At 33.9% G+C, this 26,991-nt stretch overlaps 1 protein-coding gene and 1 long non-coding RNA gene across 3 annotated transcripts in view; both read left to right on the top strand.

Moving 5' to 3' along the window:
* Nucleotides 1-1,551: 1,551 nt before the first annotated feature.
* LOC122146172 lies at nt 1,552-4,211 on the top strand. Of its 2 annotated transcripts, XR_006160872.1 has the most exons (3): nt 1,552-1,914; nt 3,239-3,354; nt 4,033-4,211. It is a non-coding gene; the product is annotated as an uncharacterized LOC122146172 (long non-coding RNA). The 2 variants fall into 2 exon arrangements; XR_006160871.1 differs by having other exon boundaries at nt 3,239-4,211.
* Nucleotides 4,212-9,657: 5,446 nt separating this feature from the next.
* The window catches only part of LOC109063663 (glypican-6-like), a 24,913-nt gene continuing 7,579 nt past the window's right edge, over nt 9,658-26,991 (top strand). Inside the window, exons 1-4 of the mRNA XM_042764462.1 lie at nt 9,658-10,502; nt 14,580-14,738; nt 19,168-19,559; nt 22,095-22,260. Coding sequence (XP_042620396.1) covers nt 10,352-10,502; nt 14,580-14,738; nt 19,168-19,559; nt 22,095-22,260 — 868 coding nt within the window. The 5' untranslated portion in view covers nt 9,658-10,351. The remainder of the gene's footprint in view (nt 10,503-14,579; nt 14,739-19,167; nt 19,560-22,094; nt 22,261-26,991) is intronic.

The following is a 26,991-nucleotide window of genomic DNA, read 5'->3' as shown; positions in this document are numbered from 1 at the left end:
CTATATTTTAGTTAATTTTATTGTAGTTATTTTAGTTATACCAAAACTTAAATATATCTAGATTTTACTAAATGCGTTTTAAATATAACTAGTTGTTCTAAAACCTTTTCTTTTGCATTTTTCATTAATTTATGTATTTATTTATTTTCAAGGTTTTATCTGGCTGGAGGTTTCTTTGCCTTCTCCTGTACTCTCTCTCTCTCTCTCTGTGTGTGTGTCTTTTCTTCTTCTCATGTGGGATTTTACACATCAATGGCCCTGGAGGTGAAAGGTGAGCCGGCGTGACCCCAGATCAGCAGTAAGACAATCCCAGTGCTGCTTTTCTAACAGAAGACCCTCCTATCGGGCCCCTGAGAAGGAGGAGCCGCAGCAACTGCCATTTTAAAAAGAGGAGGTGCCAAAATACAGCAGGAACACATTCCACTGGCGGAGAACCTCAAGCTTTGTGCTCCTTATCTAATACCTGATTCACACCTTTTCCTGATTTCAAACACTTTGTGCATTTAACAATTAGTAAATCAAATCGAATAGTTTGTGTTGTGCCATTAGCTGAATTTATTTGCCTGAAGATAATAAATCCTAATAAATCAAGACTGTACAAACTAAAGTAAAATAATAATAATAATTTTGAGTACCTTTGATATATTTATTCAGGATTAAAGTAGCATAACCAGCAAACGGGTTAAACTGTGTACATGTTCAAAAAAATACTAACAAAAATATATGTGAAAGACACTTTTTTTCTAGAAAATAAATAGAATAAGAATGTTCACATGGTTTTCAAACAATTTTCAATCAGAAATTGTCAGTAAATAAAAAAAGCAAGTAACACTGAATTAAAAGTGAAAAATTATTTTATACTATTTTAGAAACATTTTTTTTCCTCATAAAAGTTCTACAATGAGCAACTTTGAAAAATCATTTACACAGTGTGCAGATCATGACTTTATAGTTTTTATTAAACAAAAAAGTTTTTTTTTTTTTTTACACTTTTTAATTAACAAAAAACAGGTAAAAGAATAATAATACTAAAAACAGTATTAGCATTTATAACAAACAAACCAACAGACAATGACTAAAACTGTACGTGGTTACAATTAAACCTTTACTTCTAAACTGCTAACTTTCTGTAAAACGGGTTTCAGAATGGATCTAACAAATGTGTGAACACAAAAGAGTTTTATATCATTTTGTAATTCTGCAACTCGGGAAAACCCGTTTTAATCTGTTTTGAGATAACACAATATTGATATAATATAAATAATAATAATAATAATAAAATGAACACACACACACAAAAGATCGTCACCTATAATACAGCAGCCTAAAAACAAATCAAACTATAGCATGCATCGATGTTCAACATTTGAGACAAAAGCAGATTAAAAACTTTAACGCAAAAATCAAAATATTGAATATGCATGATTATGCACAAATTCTGATAAATGGTTGATTTAAATAAAACAATGCAATAGTGCATTTATCTTATTTTAATAATTCCCCGAATATTAATTTTGCACTTTTCAAGAACGTCCTTACAAAACAGGAGACGCTTCTTCAGTCATGCGAGATCTAAAGGCTGTGGACACGAGATCTTGACCCACATAGTTGTTTACAGCTGTGATCGCTGTTCGCTGTAGTAGCTCGTGCTGGATTGGCGCACGGACGGTAAAGATCGGAAGTAGTTTGTGCATGCTAATGGAGGAGTTGGGGTTGTGGATATTTACGTTCAACGGGAGCCGCCCTTCATTCACCACATGGTTAAAAGCTGAGCGCGTTCGCGCCACTTTCGCAATTTTACTACGGTTTTGTAACGCTACCCACAGCGTGCGCGGATGCGGCGCGTTTCTACCACTGGCGCTTGAAGTTTACCGTTTAGTTTCGTCGATTTGCCCGGAGCGTTGACAGTGAACGGTAAGTGTGCACAAGTGAGTGAAGATGGTGGATTCTACAAACCAGTGTCTTACCACGCGCGCGTGTTATTGACATGAAACCTGTTGTTGCCTTTTTCGCCCGATTCACTTCGCGAAGTCGTGTGAATGTCTAAACCGTTCACTTTATTGCACCACAAGGCTAGCGCGAGCGACCAGAGCAGCAGTTCGGGGTAAAACACTGTAGTGAGAGGCGCGTGGTAGCCCACCATAGTTCAGAGAATGAGGGAGATTTGAAAAGCGTGCGCGAGGCTGCTGCGGTGCCAAGCGAGCGCTCGCTCCAGTTACCGTTTACACTCCATCGGCGCGTTACAATGCGTTCCGAACCGCTCCTCGAGAACTTTCCACGCGGCGTGCGGTCCAAAATCGCAGTCGTTCGCTGTGCTTTGTGAACGCTGGTGGTTGAGCTCGGCTGCCAGCAGAACAAAGCGACAGCACATGGGGCAGCTGCAGGCCGCGCGCTGCTGTGCTAGCAACATTGCTAGGCTAGGTAACGTTCAGCGTGTTTGAAGTGTAACGTTACACCCGACACTTACACTTTAAATACTTGGGATTTCGGTGGCGCGTTTCAGCTCACCAGTAAACACAGAATAACCGAGCTCGTGGTTTTCCGCAAATATCGGAATATTCGTGCGTTCTGGAAGCATTCGAACGCGCGTGCGGTGGAACGCACTGGGCCGGTCACGTTTAAGAATAGAATTTTCAAAGCGTTCTGTGCCACAAAAGGGGCTTTGGCGCTGTTCGTGTACGTTGGGTAAAATGAGATGCCGCGTCAAACCCAAATTCGCTAGAACGGCTGGGGCTGGTGTTGTCGAACGTGTTTAAGCGTGCGTTAGACGCACTTCACCGCCGTTGTTCGGAGTTGTAGCGTCATTTTTTTTTTTTACCGACTAGCTTTGCAAGTTCCAACTCAAACAACAAGCAGAGTCATGAACACTCGACTTTGCCCTTGTTTTTAGTTTGTTTCTCTAACACAACTACTGCGGACGCCATATTGGTGCAAATCTTGGGGGAGGGGTGTGCGCGCGCGTGCGTTTCGCCGGAGTGCGCATGCGTCGTGGAACGCCGGTTGTGCACTTCGCTTTTAGTTTTAAATATGCGTTTTGTAGTTTTTCGGTGTGGCACGTGCATGGGCGTTCGCCAATATGAAATGACCGACAGAGCTATTTTTATTTATTTTACCTAATTTTAATTTTTGTAGAAAATCCTGTTAGTGTTCATTGCACCTGTGGTTAGGAACCGAACTATTTTCATGACGCTAAATGAAAACAAGCGTGTAATAACATACCTTTTCCCGCTCTTTTCAGAAGAACCATGGACCAGCTCCGGTCACCTTACACCAGGGTCCACATCAGTGCCATGCATCTCTGTGCAGAGGTGGATCTGCGCTGGTCAGCGTAGTGCCAAAGTGCTTACAGTGCAGGTAGTTCTGTAAAATCTACTGCAGTGGAGGCACTTCAAGCTCTACTTTGACATGATCACACGTGAGCGGCGACGTGAACTACTGCTTATGCTAAGGTGCATTTAGTGCAGATAGTGAAATAGACTAGCACCTACTGCTCTAAGTGCCCCTTCTGGCATAAGGGGCTGGCAAACCCCACTGTTCCCCATTCTTTTATTTCATGCAGTTCTCTGCTAGTTTTGCATAGTTGCACTACAAGAAATATTGAGTTGTGCAAATCTATGCAAAACTGATGGTGGCCTGCTTCCCCATCCTCCTCTCCTGTGCTTTGACTTTGAGCATCTCTGCTTAAGCGTGCATGTGTGTGTGTGCGCGTTTCTTTTCAGGTTAACCCCTGTTTGTCGTGGCTCTGCGCTGTGAAACTCTCTCTCTCTCTGGTTCCAGCAGTATTAAAGTGCTTATAGTGCAGGTAGTTTATTAAAATGCGTATCTACTGCAATGTGAGCACTTCAAGTACTTCTAGATGCGAGCGTCGCGGAGAGAGCTTGACGGTCACACTTGCTTGTGCGCACTGTCCTGGTCAGTTTTGCTGGTTTGCAGTCAGCGTTCGTATAGTTGCTGTGCAAATCCATGCAAAACTGATCGTAACAGTGAGGAGTCTCCGCTTCCCGTCCCACTCCAGCATCCCTGTCTTTGCAGGTTGGGATCGGCCGCAATGCTCTGCGCTGGAAGTATTGCACTTGTCCCGGCCTGTGAAGAGCACGGGAAATTGTTCAGCTGCTTTTGTGTTCATTAATAAATTTGGACATGTATTTTTTTTTTTTTCTCCTGATTTGTTTGTTGGAATTTGGTCATCTCAATAAAACTGTTAATGTACATCTGCTTGTGTGTGAAGTTGTATTTTAATAATTCAGGCTGTTGAACTCTTTTCTTAGTTTTTCAACTCTAATGGTCTTGATTGGTCTGGGTTTGTATTAAAACATGACCAGTATGAAGTTTATAATGGGTGGATGGGAGTTATTAGGTTTATTGTTAAGTGGATTCATGTCACATGCTGTCAGTTTTTTTTTTTTTTTTTTTTTTTTTTTTTTTTTTTTTTTACTACTTATATTAGAATGGAAGTGATAGGTATGGGAATTAAAAATCAAATTTTAATGTATCCATACATGAGTCTTTAGATTCAGAAACAAATGTGTGAACTTTTGATTACTTATTAAAACTTAAAGGCTTTCAAAAGCATTTAAGGTTGTTTTATTGCAGTTTTTTTTTTTTCTCTCCCCTGAATTCTGTAATGGCAATGTAATTTTTTCCTCACTTGCAGATAACTGTATGAACACTAGATGGCAGTATTGTATTTAGAAGCCTCTAGAACGGCTCTCGTTCATGTTCAGTGTTTTATTAGAGTTTGTGTGTTTGAAAATACATGGCTTCTGTTAAAGAGTTTAAAGTCATCGGAGCCTGTTGCTTTAGATTTAACCATAAAAAAAAAAAAAATGATGACTTTAAATTATTCGTTAAGTTGCATTTACGTGTTTCGTTGATAAAAATGTCCTTGATTTGAGTATTTATTTAAATAAATTGATACTTTTATTTAGAAAGCACACATTAAATTGATCAAAAGTGACGGTAAAGACATTTATAATGTTACAAAAGATTTCTATTTCAAATAAATGCTGTTCTTTTGAACTTTCTATGCATCTAAGAATCCTGTAAAATAAAATGCATCACCGTTTCCACAAAAAAATATGAAGCAGAAAAACAGTTTTAATCAAAATGTTTACTAAGCAGCAAATCATAATAGAATGATTTCTGAAGATCATGTGACACTGAAGACTGGAGTAATGATGCTGAAAATACAGCTTTAGTCACAGAAATAAATTACAGTCTAACAGATATTCAGTAGAAAACAGCTATTTTAAATTGTAATATTTCACAATTTTTACTGTATTTTTGATCAAATAAATCAGCCGTGGTGAGCAGAAGAGACCTTTCAAAAACTGGAAAAAAAATAATAATTTACCAACTCCAAACGTATGAACAGTTTATACTGGATAAAATAACTCAAAATCTTTAATTTTTTTTTGTTTGTTTTTGTTTTTTTTATCACAATGAAGTCAACATAAGGGTGAATTTTAAATAATTTATCTCATTAAAATTCAAACAATAAAATGTTTTTTGGAGAAATTGGTTATTTCCAAGAAGTTTAAAGTTTTTTCCTCATACAGCTATTTTAAAAAACAAAAACCAATCATCATCTTCCAGGAAGTGACATCATTTTGGAGGGAAAGCAGCAACTGCAGAGACTCAAACTCCAGTAAGTTTTTTTTTTGTTGTTGTTTTTTTTTTTTGTGAATTTATTGGTTTCAGTGTTTTGTGGTGTTATTTGGCTTCTCACCATGTACATAATTTCAAAGCAGCTTTATAGGAAAATATTGCTGTAAAAATCCTTCTGTCTGAATATAGCCTCTATATTTCAGTGTTTTTAAACTTTAAGACCAGGCTTTACTTTACTTTCCAAGACAAACTTGACTCTTCTAGATATCCTTTGCTTTTGTGTCTCCTAAGGGTTATTTGAAAACACTGGACATTGGAATAAATTAATGTTTTTTTGTAAGTCAGACTTTCAACATCCTGTGCTTGTCTAAAAAACAAACAAGTGGTATCAGACTTCTGGACAACAATTTTATTCTGTGTGTCCAAAACAAAATGTTTCTTCATTTCTTTTCTTCGTTTTCTAGTAACTGTATTATCTTGCAATAACTGTAGCCTATTATATTGCAGTATTCTGAATATTGCCTTCACTGAAAACATTTTGCATGTATATGATCAGTTAAGTTTCGCTCTCTTTCCTCGCTGTATGTTTACAGCATTTCAAGATGATTTTCAACCAGAGCTTGACTTCAGTCCTTCGTGAGGTCTGTCTGTAATGATGATTTAACTGCAGATTGTGTTCCAGCAATACTGACAGACTTCTTATATAAACAGAGTAAACCACTGTAGTACTGAAACTATACCAAACAGTGGATTCACAACTGAGGTAAGAAGCTTATTTTCTCTCACTTTTTATCTCACAATTCTGACTTTTTTCCCTTACAATCGTAAGTTATAAACTCATTGTTTTTACATTTCAAAATTTTGATTAAAGTTTCTTCTCAGAATTTTGAGTTTGCATCTCAAAATTAGAATTTATTTTCCCTGAATTCTGAGACGTAACTTTTTTTCAAATAAATTTGAGTTTGCTTTTTAAAATCAAAACTTTTTATCGGAATTCTTACTTTTTTTTTTCTCAGAATGCTGAGTTTACAAATTGCATTTTTTTTTTCATCTCAAAATTCAGACTCTTCTTGCAGTTGCTCAATAAAATTTTTTTTTTTTTTTTTTTTTTTGTGGTGAAAATAAGCTTCCATAGGCCACAGCATGCACCAGCACCAATGTGAAATCAGACCGTATATAATGTGACAGGAACGGATGTGAACCTGATCTTGAGTGTCTACTCATTTACCAAATCTCAGTTTCTGAGGGTCTTCTGCGCTGAGGTAACAACATGTCAGGTTAGTGTGAGTCTCTCTCCTTCTCGCGTTCTCCATTCATTGAATCATTTATTGCAGCGGCCTATGAAAGCATCATCAGTCTTGTTTCGTCTGACCTAATGTGCTGTCAGCTGCTCTGTGTCCTCTTGTCCAGTCTCATAATTTAACCAGTAATATGTTTCATAATGTCCTCCGGGCATGTGGCAGTATGGAGGTCATTATGTTTGCAGCAGTCAGATGCGAGAGGAGGATTTGACTGGGATTTCGCCAAGCAGCATCACCATGTTTTCAGTGAGAGAAAATAAAACAAAAGAAGTTTTTGTTGAAAGAACAGCACAAAAATACAGCTACAGCGATGACTTTATCATGAATGCAAGCGGTTGATCACAAGCAACTGGCTTTCTTCCAAACGGCATTCAGTGGAAATAGTTCCCAAGCCTCGTATGAAAGCATCTTTCAGTATGATTTTCTTCATAGGGTTATGTGACAGACAAAAGTACGTTACGTTTTTTTTTTTTTTTTGGAAAGATTCACTTTTTCCCCATGACTGTAATTCATTATTAACCGGTCGAAAGGCATGTTGGCATGTAACTAGCATTCTACAACTGGTCTGGCAGGGAACAGAAAGTTCAGCGGGAGCAGCATGTAGCCGACAACTGGAAGTGACAGGGAAAGGAGGAAATAGATTTATATAACAGCATTTTTTAGGCCATTTTGATATTCTTTAATAACAGCTTATGTCCATTGAAACGCTGCATGGTATCTGTTCTAGAGGAAGGAAAGATATAGTCTCTTGTTGAATGCTCTTTAGTTTGTTTCTTGATCATAACAGATTTGGAGAAATGTAGCACTACATCAGTGTCTCATCAATGGATGCTCTGCAGTGAATGGGTGCCGTCAGAACGAGAGTCCAAACAGCTGATAAAAACATCACAATAATCCACAAGTAATCCACACCACTCCAGTCCATCAGTTAACATCTGGAGAAGACAAAAGCTGAAACAAATCCAGCATTAAGATGTTTTTATCTAAAATATGAGTCCATAATCCATAATAACACTTCCTCCAGTGAGAAAGTGTTCTGGTGTGAATCATGAGAGAAATCTGCACATATCAAGCAGCGTTTAAACAGCTCTACACAAATATGTGGCTGGATTTTGATGTGAGAGACAACAGGTGATTTTCACGGGAGGAAGTGTTTTTATGAATTATGGACTCATATTTTGGCCAGAAGCAACAGTTTAAAGTTTAAAAAAGTTTTGTCTCTTACAAATATGCAGCTTTTGTCTTCTCCAGATGTTAACTGATGGACTGGAGTGCTGTGGATTATTGTGATGTTTTTATCAGCTGTTTGGACTCTCATTCTGACGGCACCCATTCACTGCAGAGCATCCATTGATGAGACACTGATGTAGTGCTACATTTCTCCAAATCTGATGAAGAAACAAACTCATCCTAATCTTGGATGGCTCGATAGTGAGTGCATCATCATCAAATGTTCACTTTTGGCAGATCTGTTTCTTAAGCGTCATCTGTTTACTGAGGAATAAAGTTTGCTTTCTGTAGAAGAATTCCTCTGATTGACAGCTTGGCTTCCGAAGGTGGCCAGTGCCATGTATAACTGTGGATATACATATGAGTCAGCCAGAGCCTATGAGTGTAGTGATATTGGCAGAATGAGAACTGTGTGGAAAAAAAACTTGTACATAAATGTAAATGCATCCCTCTCTATGAAACCTTACATTAATTATATGTTTAACTTTTTTTTTTCTTCTTCTTCAGGGGATTATGCTGTTTTTAGTGTATAGGTCTTTGTGATAAAATATTATAAGTTCTGTGCATAAGAATTCTGAGGTTCTAAACTTCGCAAACACATGGATGTGGGTGGCATATTCTCTATCTATATTCTTTATACCTATATCTTTCTGGCATAGCGCAATTTCAGCCAGCCTGAATGAAACTATTTATAGTGATGCCTTCTGCCTTGTGTTTTGTGTTTTAACGGTTGGCCACAAGCAAAATTGGAGGTGCACGGTTTTATTTTCCAGATAAAAACTGAAAAGAAAGTGGGCTGCAAACATCATATAAATGTGAAATTCTAGCCAATTAATATTTTAGCTCTGAGAATAACTAAGAATTTGGCTGCAGTGGAAATTCAACTTTTTTCTGTCATTATCTTTCATGACTTACAGTCTTCAAACTAACTATAAAATTACTTTTCAAGGGGCTGGCTGGCTATTTTAAAAATTTAATGCAATTATTTTGCTTTGTAATTCACACTGCACAGAATTTTTTTCCCCCTTATTTTTTAGTTTGTCTTGTTTTCCAGTAGCTGTAAGTATATAAAAATCCTTAAATCACATTTACTTGAGAAGCAAAATGACAGATAATAAGTCTTTTTTTATCTGAAGGAAAAAAAAAAGAATAATACAGAAAAACTTAATTCAAAGGGAAAACAAGATTAGTTTTCTTGCCCCATTGGCAGATATTTTTTTCTCTGTACTTTAAGCAAAAACTCACTTAATTTTGATGCATTTTCTTCAGAAAACAAGACTTATCTTATATCATTTTGCTTCTCAAGTTAACATATTTTGATTTAAGTTTAGATATTTGTAATCGAAGACAAGACAAAAATAAGAAAATTATTATTATTATTATTATTATTTATTTTTTGCAGTGTAGCAAAGTTAGCTAAAAATAAATGATCTAAAAATGTAAACTAAAGTTTTTTAAAAAAAATTCATTATTCAATCAAAATAAAGTAAAGTGTAAAATAGTAAAGTGATACATAATATCATACTTTATTAAAGTATCACTAGAAACCGATCGAAATCGAACGCTCGAAACGTGCTGTTGTTATGGTTACCAAAAGTTCGCTATAGCGGCTATTTGAAAAGACGCACTCTAATAACTTGTAATCTAACTTTTGACTGAAAATCCTTTTAAAACCTGTATATAGCCTAAAAAAATTTTGCCTAATTTTTATGTGTAAACACACCCCTTGGGAGTCACGGGGACCCTCCCAAACTCTCCTCATAATTTGGAAATCACATTTTTAAAAGTTCCCAAATATTCAAGGGCCGTGAAAATCGTGACTGATAATATTCAGCCATGCGCTGCGCTGCACTGCATCTGAATACCGTCCCGTTCGTAAAACAGAGCGCGTTCAGAACGCTTCGATGACGCATCGCGCACGCTGTCCGCGGTAAACTCGCTTTTCTCCGGTCAAACCCTGCAGAACAGTGAAAAAGAAAAAAAAAAAAAACCTCTGAAGTGAAGTTCCTCTGCGAAGGATCTGGTTCTGACAGCTGCAGCGCGCATCGCTCGCGGAACTCCAGCAAATGTCAAAACGCGCGATGGTTTCTGCTGCGAAACTTAAGGTTTGTTAACTCCCAAATAGAGAGGTATCGGCGCGTGCTTTCTTGTAGATCAACTCCACGACGAGGATCTACAGCGGATCAAATCAACAGATTGCACCGGAGCTCGTGATGTTGGCTGTGTTTGCCGGTCTGTGCGCGCTCTTGGTTCTGCGCGTCCCAGTCGCGGCGGATCTCCACGCGGTGAACTGCAGCCAGGTGAAAGACGCCTTTACCGACCTGGGTTACAGTACTGCAAATGTTCCCACCGAGCAAACAGCAGGTATGGATTGAATTAAAACTCTGTCATCTGCTTAAACACCGCTAGATATGGGAGACCGGGGCAAGTTGTCACACAGTCTGTCCGTGCTTGTTTTCTCTAGCAGTGGTTGTGTATGCTGGTTTATAAATTAGAATAACAATATTTGGATACACTTTATTTTAAGGTGTACTTGTTACACGTTACATGTATTCACTATTATAATAACAGTTAATTATGCATAATTTAATTACATGCAAGCCAAACTCTAACCATATAGTAATACATAGACTGCTTAATTTCAAGTTCTGTTGTGACAACTTGCCCCAGACTGGCGACATATTGGCATGAACTGACTGTTAAACTTTGATTTCCTGGGCAATAGTGGTGGAAATGTTCCATAGCTTGTTAGTAGTCTTTTAGATTTGAGGCAGTTGAGTTATTCGATGGTTATAAATGGGATTTCACCTACAAATATTGCAGAAGTGTAAGATTTGCTTGCACTCATTTGCTTGAAACTGTTCATCTTCAGTGATCTTGTTTGGATCGAAGAGACTTTAGGGAACTGTTATTTTGCATATATTACTTCCTTTGATGCAGTGGCACATTCTTAACATTTTGAACATGTCAAGGTCTTGTGACTCATGGCTTTAATTGCTGGTTTGTTTTAAAAATACTAATGTCAGGGTTGCAGTAAGTTCCTACCCACTTTTAAACCAAACCCGTGTCCTTGGTTTAGCTTTATTTTGTGGTATGAGGTGAGGTTGCAAGAATTCTGGACCCTAAAAATGAGTCACAGTCCAAGGTTGAGAAAACCAAAAAAGTGCATGCTAACCTTTTCAGTCTTCATAATATTGCAGTATTAGACTATTTAGGAAAATTTGCATTTAAAGAGTTTACATTATTTTGCTGAAATGAGACAAGTGGCATTTTTGCAGTTCACCTTCGCTGATAAGAAATCTAGTTGAAAACTAAAATAAGAGTGTTTCGAGGTTAGTTCCAGCACTGGACCTCCAAATTAAACCCCATAACCTTTTTGGTTACTCTCAATCTTTTTGAGAAAATCCTGTCAACATCTCAACCTAATTATTATTATTTGTAATTTAATTTAATTTAATTTAATTTAATATTTAATTTAATTTAATTTAATTTAATGGAAAGAAGGCAATAAATCTAAAATATCCTTTCAACATCTTAGCCTAAAAACCTTGTGGTGCTTAGAAACAGGTTCACTTTAGTTAAAGATATAGTTCACACAAAAATTATTTTTATTTATTTTTATTTTATCATTTTATTTATTTATTTTTTTTTTCAATTTATTATTATATTTTTTATTTTAATTTTATTTTTTGTTTTATATTTTATTTAATTTTATTTTAATTAAATTGAATTTTATTTTATTGGTGATAAGAAGGTGAGGAAGTTTAAGTAATAGTTCATCCAAAAATTACAAGTCTTTTATTTTTTATTTTATATATTTTTTTATTTTATTATATTTTTTTATTTTAATTTTTGTATTTTTTGTATTTTATTTTATTTTAATTAAATTGAATTTTATTTTATTTTATTTTATTTTATTTTATTTTATTGCTGATAAGAAGGTGAGGAAGTTAAAGAAATAGTTCATCCAAAAATTACAAGTCTTTTTTTTCATTCATTTAATTTAATTAAATTTTTATTTAATTTATGATAAGAAGGCAAGAAATTTAATACATTTAAAACTAAAATAAGTGTTTTGAGTTCGTAAAAACCCTGTGTTGCACAGAAACAAGTTCACTTCAGTTAAAGGCACAGTTCATCCAAAAAGTCTTTTGTTTATTTTTATTTTTTTATATATATTTTATTTTATTTTATTTATTGTATTTTATTTGCTGAAAAGAAAGACAACAGACTTAAGAGGTCCTCAAAATTGAACCCCGTAACCGCTTCGATTGCTCTCTTTCCTGTGCATTTTGAGAAGATCTTGTCAACATCTCTGTCTAAAACCCTTGTGGTTCACAGAAACGGGCATCACACTTCCAGCATCCAGCATCTGCTGGCTTCTCAACGGTGCTAAATGTGTCCTCTGCTCCTGAGGTTCTCAACAACTCTCCCCATATATTTAAATCAATGTTACGAGACCTCATCGCATGCCAGACTCCTGCAGACACGCTGAAAGCCCAGTGTGTGCAAACAGGGCTGCAGCCGCTGCATATGTTCCATTGTGGGTGTGTTTTCACAGATGCATGAAGGGATTTTTGATGTTTGGTGTAGGTGAATGTGAATGTGTGTGTCTGGTGCTGTTCTCAGCCGGACCCTGTAATTTCTCACCCGCACCAGAGGTCAACCAAAAGACTGAAATAACACTGCTGACATTTTGTGACCTGCTTGACTTCATGATCAGAGATAGAATTGCTGTTGAAGGGTGAGAGGCTTTCGGCTGGAAGCGTGCAGTCTAACAAATCACTGTCAGGAGTGTCATTCATCATCAAGCTCACTCACTGGCATTATTTTAAAGTCGACACTGACCCTGTTGACCTTATTAATACACTTTCCTATGCTTTTAACACTCACTTTATTACAGAGCCAACAGACATTCAACACACAGATAAACACTGCATTATATCTTTATGCAAATTAAAAATATACAGCCTAAGGTGGTTTGATTAATGCTGGTTTAATGCCGTTTTTGCGTGTTTTTTATTATTTTGAGCCTAAATAGACATGGTATTGGAAAACGGCCCCTTTTCCTTGGAAGAAGTTGGCCAGAAACGGAAACGAATGTCAAAAATGAGATGTGAACAGACAAGTGATCATTTGATTTAGTTTTAGTAAGAGGATTGTGTGTGATAGATGTTTCTGTGTGCAACTGGAAAAGTCTTATTTTGTTTTGTTTTTTAATATTTAGCTTTTTTATTTTTTTTACAAATCATTTAAATCAATAATAAAATAAAAAGGTTAAAATAAAGTAAATAAATAATTATATTGTATTTTTTTTTATTTTTTTTACTTTATTTTTACTTTTTTATATTTTTATTTTTTACATTTTATTAAAACCAAAATTGTAATAAATATTTGTTTTTTATGTAATTTAACTTTATTTTTTATTTTATATTTGTATTTATTTATTCATTTTTTACTTTATTTTTATATTGTATTTTATTTTGCATTGTATTTAAATAAAAAAAATATATATAAAAAAAGGTAAAAATAAAATAATTTGATTTTTTTATTTTATTTTTAAGTTTTTTTTTTTTTGTGGAAAAGAGCAGTTCGGCCATTCTGCCTAACATCCCCTCTTTCACAAAAGAATGAAAATAATAGAGGATTGCAATCACATTACAATAAGTAAATGATGAACAATAATTATAATTTTGTGGGTGAACTATTCTTTGAAGTTTAGCTGAATTGTTAAATGATCCCTACAGTCACTTTCTGTAACTTCTGAGCTTTCATCATGATATGATCATATTCAACTTGTATGTGATGGGTTCAGATCTGTCCTTGATTCAAAAACCATTGCATTTTAGAAAACATAAATTGAGCTGACATGAAATATGCAACTCCAAAACAAAACAAAAATATGGAAATGACAGATGACTGAGACGATCTGTTAGCTCCGCTGCCCACATTAACAGCCACAACAGACAAGAGCGAGAGGACTGAAGTGAATGTAAATGCTTTCTTTTATTAGACTCGAAGAGAGATGCCCATCAGCCATCATAATGAGAGATTCTGTGGAGTGACTGACAATCAGCTTGATTGTGGACTCACTTTGACGAGTCGTCATTGCGATGTGAAGGACTTAGACGCCCCCATTCAGTGACTGACTGTTTGTCTCATGAATCTCTTCTGCTTCACCAGGACTGCATTAATTTGTTCAAGAAATGCAGTAAAAATTGTGAAGTATTATTATAATTTAAATAACTGTTTTCTATGTGAATATATAGTTAAATGTAATTTATTCCTGTGATCAAAGCTGAATTTTCAGCATCATTACTGCAGTCTTCAGTGTCACATGATCTTCAGAAATCATTCTTATAAGCAGATTTGCTGCACAAGAAACATTTCTGATTATTCTCAATGTTAAATTGAGTTGATGTGTTTTTCTGTGGTCTGTAGGAGAGGATCTGCGGGTTTGCATTCCTCAGAAAACCTGCTGTAATGCAGAGATGGAGGAGAACCTCAGCCAGAGAAGCTCACGGGACTTTGAGAAGCTCATGGACGACACGAGCGAAGAGCTGAGGGACACGTTTATGACCGGACATAAAAGGTTTGATGGTACGATTTGTTCTTTAACGTTCATTGATTAGATTGAGGAAAGTGTCAAGTTATTACTCAAAAGCTGCCTGTTTAGTGTAATCAGAGATTATTAACCCTAGAAAGTCCACATTTTAAGGCCTATAAATGATGACCGACATAACTGCTGTTAAACCTGTTGCACACAATCTACTTCATGCCTTCTGTCATCTGATTGATAGTTAAGACTTTTATTTTTATGTTTTTTTATCAAGTAAACGTTGGAATAACTGTAGTCATATTTCCAGATGAACACTTACTGGACTGAAGCAGCTCAGCTTTACTTGATTCTCCATCAATCTTTTTTTTTTTTAAGTCTCAAATCTGATCATCAGGATCTTTTGAGGAATGTTTATTTCCAGAAGCTTTACTTTCACTGTTCCTCAGCGGAGGAATGATCTTCACAAGCCTCCAGAACATCTCACATCTTCTTCTGAGTAGCGTTTATTTCTTCATCTCTCAATCAGCACTGGATTGCATTGCATTATATGTTTGGATCATTTCAATCTCATTTTACTAAACAGATTATTGAAGATATAGAGAGACTTTATGTAAGTATGCACCAAATTGGAGGAGGAACCAGCGGATCGGTTTCCGGTAGGAAAAGGTGCCGTCCATCACCTGGTGAGCTCCTCATGCACCTCCGGGAAGAAAGGCACCAAGGCGGGGCGCTGAGAACCAGCACGAGCCACCCCAAGAAACCAATCGTCCAACCTCCCGGTAGCACGGGAAAGCATAACCGACATCTCCGGATCCAATTCAGGCCTCGCCACTGGAGGGCGGAAGCGCAGCCGAATCTTCCTCTCCAGAGAGCTCTCCGTCCAATGCTGTGATCGACATCCAGTCGTCGGGAGGAGCACTAAAAGATACCGCTGGTACGCTCTTTGAAGAGGGCCCAGCACGTTCCTTTGGCGGCTCAACTGGTTGGGAAGCGCTAGAGGAGTGATGATCCCCCGAGAGTTGGTTCCCTGAGGGGTTTGCCACCAATGTAGCCCTCAAACCACCCATGCTACTGCTGGAAGTAAACCTCGCCCTCGCCTGGCAGCCGCCTGGACGAGCCCCATATCATGGCAGAGGCAACGGAGCTCTGCCCCCCTGGAGGAAACAGAGCCTGGCCTGCAGCTCCGAGATGTTTATCCTCCCGCAATGGGAACATGACTCATCCGCGAACGCTCACCTCAGAACCATGAAGCGAAAAGCTGGTATGTGTTGCACCTGCTGCCTTTCTTTGGTCATGCTGTGATCAGAGGCAGCTGGATGCAATAATCACATCCCACTGTGCGTTGACTCGTTTAGTTTACACTCGAAATAGATTGGTCACCGACGCGACGTCAAGAATGACCGACTGAAAGGGAACTTTTTTACATTTTGATTTGTATGGTTTGTTTATTTTTCATTACGTTTTTATTTATTTTTAATATATTATTATTATTATTATTATTATTATTATTATTATTATTATTATTATTATTATTATTTTACGATTGTATTTATTTATTTATTTACTTATTTTTGCAATTTCTATTACATTTATTATTTGGCAGACAGTTACTATTTGTCAAAGTGTTCATTATTTTATCCAAAGCAACTTTGTGCATTTCAGCTCTACATGATAAACTACAAGAGCATTTTTTTACATTTTGATTTTTAGGTTTGTTTGTTTTTTCATTACGTTTTTATTTAATTTTTCATTTAATATTCTATTATTTTTACTTTTTTATTTAATGACTTTATTTATTTATTTTTTTTTTTAATTTTAATATTATCATTATTATTATTATTATTTTCTTATTTTTAATTTTGTTTCTTTCTTTATTAATAAATTTATTTTTACAATTACTATTACATTTATTATTTGGCACACAGTTATTATTTGGCAAAGCTTTTATCATTTTATCCGAAGCGACTTTCTGTGCATCTTACATGATAAAGTACAAGAACCCATGCCATATGTTAATATAGCACAACCCTGAGTGCTTTATTGCAGCTATGCCATATTAAAAAAAATTAAGACAAACATTTATTTCAACATCCAGAACTGGAACGATCAGTTTTATAATTCCCAGCATGTTTTCTGTGTGAATAAATACCCTGTTTACCATGACATTAAGAATTCAGAGGTTTCATCATGCGCTGTGATGATCGGGACGCACAAACAAAGAGCGCTGACGAGTTTGTCAGGGAGAATGTTAGCAACATTGTGTGCTGAATTCAAATGAACATAATGGCATTGAAACGGACCTCATGGAGAAGCACTTAACAGAAGAAAGTGAAGAATTATCTTGAAAGTGATGTGCTCATCAAAACAGTCCGACTCTCCGAATGACCCTTCAATTGCTTACTGTTTCAGTCTTTACAGAGCGTCCTGAATGAATGAATGCTAAAACTGATTGGATATTATTCTTATGTGTGCTGGATTAAAGCGTGATATTGCAAACCCATTTCTCTTCAAAGAAAGAAATAGTTTAGTTATGCATTAAATGGATTCAACTGCAGAGACAAATCAAAAGTGAGACACAACACAAAGAAAACACAAAAGCCTGATCTGAAATCTATTACAGCTGATCAGTGAACAGAACTATTCTGAACATTTCATTTCATTCTCTTTGCTACATTTGGACTTTAACCTGCAGGAAGTCATTCAATTCTCTCATTAGCAGCTTAAAGGTGCACCAACATGAATTTATGTGAATTTAGTGAATTTATAATGCACTAGGATTTAATCGGATTATCTGTAAGCACTAAGATTTGAAGTGATTTCAGTTTTATGTTCATTTTTATTTTATTGTGATTTAGCTCGTTAAAAAAAAAAAAAAAAAAAAAAAAAAAACTGTGTGTTTGTTTTTATTGAGCTTATTATTATGAGGTTTTTATCTAAAGCTGTGAAAATCATAAAAAGCATCTTATTATCTTCTTGTTTTCACTTAATATTCACTTAATCAGTAAGATATTCATCATTCTCTACCTCACATTGACATACTGACAGTGTCACTACCTGTTTGCACATTCGCCTCTTGTACATTCCTGTGTATCTTAATATTTAAGACTACAGTATACTTTCATGCACATTTTATTTTCTATTCTATGTTTAATTCTACAGTATACTTTTTCTATTTTATTCTTATATTTTTATTGTTTACTTTTATTTCATTCTTTCATAGCTATATTTATGTATATTTTCATCTGTGTTGGTATTCTTTAATAATTGCACTGTCCATGGAGCGGACCTGACTCACATTTCACTGCTGGTTATATATGCTCTATATAATCGTGTATGTGACGAATAAAAATCCTGAATCTTGAATCTTAAATTCTTTGTAATTTAGCGGAACATCAGTTATTTCACTGATGACTTTTTGAACAAAACACAATATAATCATTAAAGAAAAATCTATTAAAGGGAAAAACATTACTTATGTGTTATCAATGTACTGTCTGGTACAGATTCCCAACAAAAACATGTATAGTTTTGTTATTATGAAAAAATAAGAAATAAATGATAATTTATTATTTATGAAATAATTTCAAATTGATTATGTATTTATTTATTTATTTATTTAATTTTTTGAGCATCTGTTTGGTCACTGAAATGTTCTTTTAAATCACACACACACACACACACACACACACACACACACACACACACACACACACACACACACACACATATATCAAAGACAAGGCGTCCCATTTTGTGTGTACATCAAATTAAATTTACAAAAGTGATTTTATAAACATAGAAAACATATTATATGCAAGTAAAGTATCTACTTCAATGTTTCAAATAACTTGTGAAAATAAAATATAAATTTATGGGTATTAAAATATCAAATTATATCCCATCCTCAATCGGCGTATAACAGATATGTTTATGCAAAAATGTAATGACCTGTACTTATTAAAATATTTAAATGATCAATTGATTTTATTTTAAATGATTACAAACTTTTTTTTGACATATGGGTAAAATATTATGTTTTAAGGATAAGATTGGTAAAGATTTAAAATGACAGTACAATTGATTATTTTTTGCACTGTGATCCTTAAATCACGAGTCTTTTAATGTCATCTAATGATTCTTGTCTTAAATATGCCTGACAAGATTTTTATTAATGCTTGTTATTTTTATTTATGCTATGCTATATATGTACTAATATATATATATATATATCTGTGTGTGTGAGAGAGTCTGCAGTATTAATTTCACAAATAATTACAAATAAATGGCAGTTAACAAATTGAATTAAACATAACATTTTGAAGTAAAATGTCTGAAAAAGTGCATTCTTGTTGAAAACAGTGTATATGGAAGGTAACGAAGTAAGCAATACACATGTAGAGAAACTAACTAAATGAGTCCATGTTCTCAGTTTTAATTGACACAGAAAAGCTATATTTCATGTTTTAACAGATTTCTTCTTGGAGTTGCTGGAGAACACTGAACGCTCTCTGAACGAGATGTTTCTGCGCACATATGGGAAGCCCTACTTGCAGAACGCCGAGGTCTTCCAGGGCCTGTTCGCCGAGCTGAAGCGATACTACGCAGGCGGCAACGTCAATCTGGAGGAGATGCTGAACGATTTCTGGGTACGTCTGCTGGAGCGCATGTTCCAGCTCCTGAATTCCCAGTATCTCATCACCGAGGACTATCTGGAATGCATCGGCAAGTACGTGGAGCAGCTTAAGCCCTTTGGAGACGTTCCCAAGAAGCTCAAGTCTCAGGTTACACGAGCGTTCATCGCCGCCCGCACCTTCGTCCAGGGCCTCATGGTTGGACGGGAAGTGGCTAACAGGGTTTCCAAGGTGAGCTGTTAACCGTGTGGTTCATAAAGTGGTGCTTACTGCCCTGTCAAGCTGATTTGTGCTTGTGATTTTGTGAGGGAAAATGAAACCTGTATCATCTGACAGTATGAACTGTATTCACTGTAAGTGAAGATATAACATGCAGTGTTCATGCATGAGGTTTGAATATACAATTATATCAGAGCATATGTTTTTAGGCCCCTTTGAAATCTTTTGTTTTGTTTTGTTTTTTCCCAAATTCCCATTTTTTTTTTTTTTTAATTTTATATTTTTTTTTCAGTTTTAATTTTGCTGGATTCCATTTATTGGTTTAATTAAATGTAAAGCATGTCTAAATATTTAAAATCATAAAACTTATAGAATTGAACAATTTATTAAAATTTTAGGACCTTATGTTTTATTTATTATTATTTTTCCATCTTTTCAGTTTAAATTTTACTCAATTCCATTTTTTAATATATATATATATATATATATATATATATTATATATATATATATATATATATATATATATATATATATATATATTGCATTCTGTTTATTGGTTAAATTAAATGTAAAACGTCCAATTATTTGAAATCATGAAACTTCTAGAATTCAACTTTTTAATTTTTAATTTTAGGACCCTATGAAATGTTTTATTTTTCCCCCATCTTTTTACTATAAAATTTTACAGGAATCCCTTTTTTGTTTCAGTTTTCATTGTTCTGCATCCTGCATCAAGTTAAATGTCTAATTAATTGAAATAATGAAACTTATATAATTTAAGTTACTAACTTATAGAATTTATTTACTAAAATTTTAAGAAATTAAATTGCTAGGGCTCTATCAAATCTTTTTGACTTTTTGCCTTTGTTTTTCTGGTTTAAATTTTACTGTATTGTGTTTTTTTTTTTTTTTTTCATTTAATTTTTTTTTATTAATTTTTTATTTTTAATTTTTACATTTTCCTGCATTCTGTTTTAATGGCTAACAGAAATTTTAGTAATAAAAAGCATGTCTTATTAATTAAAATCATTAAACATGTACAATTTAATAATGATTTAAGTTAGTTTGTAAGTATATCAAAACTAAGTCTTTAAGCCCCTATGAATTAAGTTTTTCTGATTTTTCCCCCCAGACTCCTTTTATTCCATTTTAATGGTTAAATAAATTTTTTGTAATTAAAAAGCATGTCTATATAATTGAAAAAAAAATAAATAATAATAATAATAAATAAGCCTATACAATTTGACAACAATTAATTAAAGGTTTAACAAAAATGACATTTTTAAGACCTTATGAAATCAGTTTTTTTTTTTATGGAACTTTTTTTTTTCTTTTTTTTTTCTTTTTCCATTTTAATGGTTAAGTCAAATTTTTGTCATCAAAAAGCATCTCTAATTAATTTAAATAATAAAAACCAATGCAAAAATGTTTTTAAAAGTTTAACAGAAAAATACATTTTTAAGACCTAAAGAAATCTATTTTTTTCCCAAAATCTTTTTTTTTCTCCAAATACTCAAAAGGTATAATTGACTGATTTTCATTATACTAGAAATCACAGCTCTATATTTGTATCACTCTAAAACCATCCTTTAGAAATACATTAAGCCAGACTGCTAGTTTGCTGGTCTTATCTGATTTAAGATGGTTTAGCTGTTCTCAGAATGAGATGTTAGGCAGAATTTCTGAGCTGCTCATAACCAAAATGCACGGTCATTTTTACGGCAAGGTACAGGGTTATTATCATTGACTAAAACTAAAGCCATAAAAAACATTTCATTATTTTTTTTACTTCTTATTTCAAATAGTTGCAAAATCAACATTTCTCATTTTCATTTTAAGTTATAATAAAGTTAAATAACTAAAACTTAAGAAATCTATATAGATATTAAAATAATAATAATAATTATAATAATGACAAAAAAACAACAAATTTACTAAAACTTTAAAATAAAATAAAACAGAAAATCTAAAAAATAAAATTGAATTCAAAATATACTTAGTTTTACTTTTTATTTTTAAGAAGTTCTTCCCAGTCAAATATATTTGGGCTTGACATATTTAGAAAAATAATGTTCATGCCAATGGAGCTTAACTTACATTTGATTGTGACCTAAAAATAGTGCAGATTCTGAAATATTTATTATTCAATTTACATAAACTTATTTTGCATTTATCCGAAAACTGAAATGTTCTGTTAATTTCCAGGTTTTTCCATCCTGTTAATTTTTTATTAAGTTGGATTTTGATTCCTGGATGTTTGGATCCAATTTGTGTGTGTTTATGTCTCATAATTGTGTTAAAAAGTTGTCTAAATACCAGAATCAATCATCTTAATAAGTTAATTTCAATGAATTCTGTTTTAAGTTTTTGTTTTAGTTATAGAATATATTTATAATTTATTCCACCCCTCAGCATGTTCTCACAAGTATGATTTTCTTGTGCAATTTGAGAAACTTGCATGAACAAACGTGCATGAGATTTTTCACTAATGTATTTCAACATGATTTCCATCTAATGAATTGCGTGTGTCATCTTCCGTCCTCAGGTCACCATGAGCTCTGCGTGCGTCAGCGGCTTCACTAAAATGCTCTACTGCTCGTATTGTCAGGGTTTGTTCACACTGAAGCCCTGCAACAACTACTGTCTGAATGTGATGAAGGGCTGCTTGGCCAATCAGGCCGATCTGGACCCAGAATGGAGCAAATACATCGGTAAGAGCCACTTCGTTCCTCAAACAAAATGAATTACAGATATAAGTCATACATATGTCAGCTCCAAAAATCTGAATCAGAATTGTTGACTTTCTTATAGTGCTGGGTGATAAAAAAATATCATATTGAGATTGCAATAATTTGTCGATAACGATGATCTGGACATTTTTACTCAATTTTTTTTTTACTCAGAAACAAATGCAAAAACAAATCAGTCAAACTCACACGGAAACTCAAAGATCTTCGCGATGGAGTGCTAAAATAAAAGTTTGGTTTAACTTGAAGAAATTATGACAGAAATATGTTACTCTTGTATTTTAAAATGTACTTCTCAAAGTAATAATACTATCATTATTTTTAAGGAATATCATAATATAATTTTATTGTTTTTTTTAGTGTGTTAATAATGATTATTTTTGAGGGATATTTTATACTTTTGATTATTAATTATAATGCAATGTTTTGCTGTAAATAAATTGTTATTTTTCATTTAGTTTTTTTAATGTATTAAATTGTTAAAGTTTTATTAATTAAATTAGATACCACTTTTTGATGATGAATTTGTATTAAATAATAAAAAAAAGAATCCACACACACACACACACACACACACACAAAAAAACAAAAAGAAAATTCTTTAATTTTTATTTTGGGAAATAAAATGGATTTTTAAAGGTAGATTTCAATATTTAATGTATTTTATATAATGTATTTTTTATGAGCTTGCACACTTCAAGATTCATGAATTATGAAAATATTCATCCATTATTACACAGTTTTAACATAAACTAATTAAGTTAATGTGATTCATATTTTTCAGTGATACATTAATGAAACACGAATGAGATTTAATAGTATTAATAAACCAAATGCATTTTAAATGCACAATTTATCATCAGTTAATCCAATTTATTATATACATTTTAACTTATTTGTTCCAAAATAAGAATAATAGTTTTATTTCATCCATGTTTTTATTTATAATTTTGTGCAGTATCTTATTTGACAAAAAAATAAATAAATTGCATTGTTTGTTGTAAATTAATTATTATATTTGTATTTCACAAAATGTATATAATGGATTGGGCCCTAAAAAAAAAAAAAAAAAAAGTTTTACTCTGTGGAGTTTAATTGTGAACAAACTGCTCTGATAGCAGGAAAGTGTTTAGGATTATGAGCCAGACATCTTTATTTTATCCACTTTAAATTAAGGTTCTTATTCATTCAGCTCATTGCACTGTGTTGTCTGTTTATTTAGGAATATTTTCATCCAAAATAAGGATTCTGACAGTATTTATGTCATTTCAAACCCTTATGTTGAATGATTTTTAAGAGCTGCAGAAGAGGAGGAGATTTTCAGGTGCTTAAATGTGTATTTGTTACTCACAAAAATCGTCATATGACTTCAGACGATTTGGAATATAGTGCACGAATCCGTGGATTAATGTTATGGTACTTATATGGTGTTTTTTCTCTATGCTCAAATGAGCCTGCTCAAGATTTACGATTTCAAGATTTATGTATTTTAATAAGCTTGCACACTTTAAGATTTTAGTTGCATGTAAGATTTTACACAGTTTTCACCTAAACGAATAAGTTAATGTGGTGCATATTTGTCAGTGATGCATGAATGAAACATGAATGATATTAGCTATAGTTCTAATTAACCAAATGTGTTTTAAATACGCAATTTATTGTCAATTAATCCAGTTTATTATGTAGAAATCTTATACATTTTAACTAATTGAGTCTTGTTTGTTCAACAGATATCCATTTTTAAACCAAGGCAAAACTGTTGTTTTTTATACATCGGTCAGTTATGAGATTTTGAGCTATTTTGTTTCTATATTGTCTTCTTTAAGACTTATGGAAAGAGAGAGAGAGAAAAAAAACTATATACTGAAGTGTTTATTTTATTGGACTTTTTTTTTTTTTTTTTTTTTTTTGCATTTATAGATTTCAACTATAATACATATATGTGACCCTGGAGCACAAAAGCAGTCTTAAGTCTCTGGGGTATATTTGTAGCAGTAGCCAAAAATGTACTGTATGGGTCAAAATGATTGATTTTTCTTTTATGCCAAAAATCATTAGGATATTAAGTAAAGATCATGTTCTATGAAGATATTTTGTAAATTTCCTACTGAAAATATATCAAAACTTAATTTTTGATTAGTAATATGCATTGCTAAGAATTCATTTGGACAACTTTAAAAATGATTTTCTCAATATTTAGATTTTTTTGCACCCTCAGATTCCAGATTTTCAAATAGTTGTATCTCAGACAAATATTGTCAGATCATAACAAACCATACATCAGTGGAAAGATTATTTATTCAGCTTTCAGATGATGTATAAATCTCTATTTCGACAAATTGACCCTCATGACTTATTTGGTCACATATTTAAAAGCTGTCATTTTTTTCTCCATCAAAGAACCTGACATTATTCAGTCTTCAGGTTCATCCTCTGGAAATGAATGTAAATGACTGCATATTTATTTAGATAATGCCCCATTTGCTTATTTAAACGTAACCTTTCAGAAATCTTGTAAGCAAAACTATTACAACTAATAGTAATAACTGTGGTGATATTTGTTAGTTACATTTTTTTTATATCCTGTTCACCTCTACAGTGTATCGTCTTAAATTAGATTTCACAATTAACAGATTAATACAGATTCTGAGGAATTTAAACAAATGCATGTTGAAAATATGATTATTTAAATAAAATTAAATAGATGCACTTAATAAAAAATCTGCTTTGATTCATTTTTGAGTGCATTTGAGGTTCCTTTAGTGTTGCACTGAGAAAAAAAAATAACAGTGGGTTTGAAACAAAACTGAATTTTAATTTTGGGCTGAACTATCCTGTTACTGTGCAAGACTTTGTGCCGTTAAAATGTACCTGATGCATTCTTCATTGGAGTTTGAATTGGGTTGAATTGCTGGGATGAAGATTTTACAGCAGCGTACTTAAACATATAAGAGCATAAAGTGGCCAGCTGTTGTGTCGAGCTCATGTTAGGAAGACGGTTTAGGAATTTTTCTCTCCATTTATTCCAGGCAAATCTTGGGCAGCGCTTTGGTTTGGCTTAGATGGACATTGTGGGACATTTTTAACATTGCTTCCATAGAGTGGTCTGTGTTGAAATGACTTGGCTGAAGGGGGAAGTCCAGTTGCCTGGTGTAACCCTGCACCCACAGTCATATCGAGGGGAATTATTCTCAAAATTGACCGTCAGTTCTCATTGCAAACAAGGAAGGGACGATTGAGTTTTCCTTCAGATGTTTGTGCCTTTAAACTGGACATGTTATTAAAGGAAGATTTGCAAAATATTTACTCCCCTTCAGATCATCCAAGATTAGGATGAGTTTGTGTCTTCATCAGATTTGGAGAAATGTAGCGTTGCATCAGTGTCTCATCAATGGATGCACTGCAGTGAATGGGTGCCGTCAGAATGAGAGTCCAAACAGTTGATAAAAACATCACAATAATCCACATCAGTCCATCAGTTAACATCTGGAGAAGACAAAAGCAGCATTAAGATGTTTTTAATCTTCAAACCATTGCTTCTGGCTAAAATACAAGTCCATAATCCATGATAACGCTTCCTAACTAACTAAGTACCTTCCTTAACTAATGCAATTTAATTATTCGACTGAACTCAGTTATTGTTATCGAATTCTTACGAAACCAAATGATCTGAGCCGCTGTCCACACTCCACATTCAAGCTGTGTACTCTTACTCATTTGTGTCTGTTTTTATTTCTATAAATATTCCTGAGGGAAATCTCAGCCCCACAAACACAGTGTTTGCAGTGTGTTGTGCCAGCGTTTGCTCTTGCAGGATTGTCCCGAGCCGACAGAAATAGATGTTGCGCTCCAGTCCGGCCGAGCTTCCATTCACAGAACCGAAGTGAAGTGAAATTAAGATGAGTTTAATTTAAATTCAATGCAAATTATAGCGCAAACAGTTCATCTGAGAGAGCTTCACTGCAACTAAGTGTGCTCAGAAAACCAGGAGAATGTTGCAAAACACCATTTGTTTTTACGACATGCTGCAAGCTGCACATTTATGCAGTGAGTTATTTTAAGTAGTGCATGTAATTAAATATACTGATAGAATTAATTTGCATGCTAATTAAAGAAAGTGTTCACACAAAAATGAATATTTGCTGGAGATTTACTCACCCTCAGACCATCCAAGATGTAGATGAGTTTGTTTCTTCATCAGATTTGTAGAAATGTAGCATTGCATCAGTGTCTCAGCAATGGATGCTCTGCAGTGAATGGGTGCCGTCAGAATGAGAGTCCAAACAGCTGATAAAAAACATCACAATAATCCACAAGTAATCATCAATTAACATCTGGAGAGGACAAGACAAAAGCTGAAACAAATAAGTAATTTAGGTGTTTTTATCTTTATGACGTTTTTTACTTCAAATATTTGTTTATAATTAATAATAACACTTCCTGCAGTGAAAAAGGAGAAATCTGCACAGATCAAGCACCGTTTAAACAGCTCTAAACAAATATGTGTGTGGATTTTGATGTGAGAGACAACAGGAGATGCACTTTTTCACTGGAGGAAGAGTTATTATGGATTATGGACTCAAATTTTAGCCAGAAATAATTAAAAGTAAACTAAGTAAGTTTCAATTTAAAAACATCTTAATGCTGGATTTGTTTCAGATTTTGTCTTCTCCAGATGTTAACTGATGGACTGGA

This window comes from Cyprinus carpio, chromosome A9, assembly GCF_018340385.1.
Source record: "Cyprinus carpio isolate SPL01 chromosome A9, ASM1834038v1, whole genome shotgun sequence".
Classification (NCBI taxonomy): domain Eukaryota; kingdom Metazoa; phylum Chordata; class Actinopteri; order Cypriniformes; family Cyprinidae; genus Cyprinus; species Cyprinus carpio.
The sequence above is the reverse complement of the archived record's forward strand: the minus strand, read 5'-3'. Positions and strand labels throughout refer to the sequence as shown.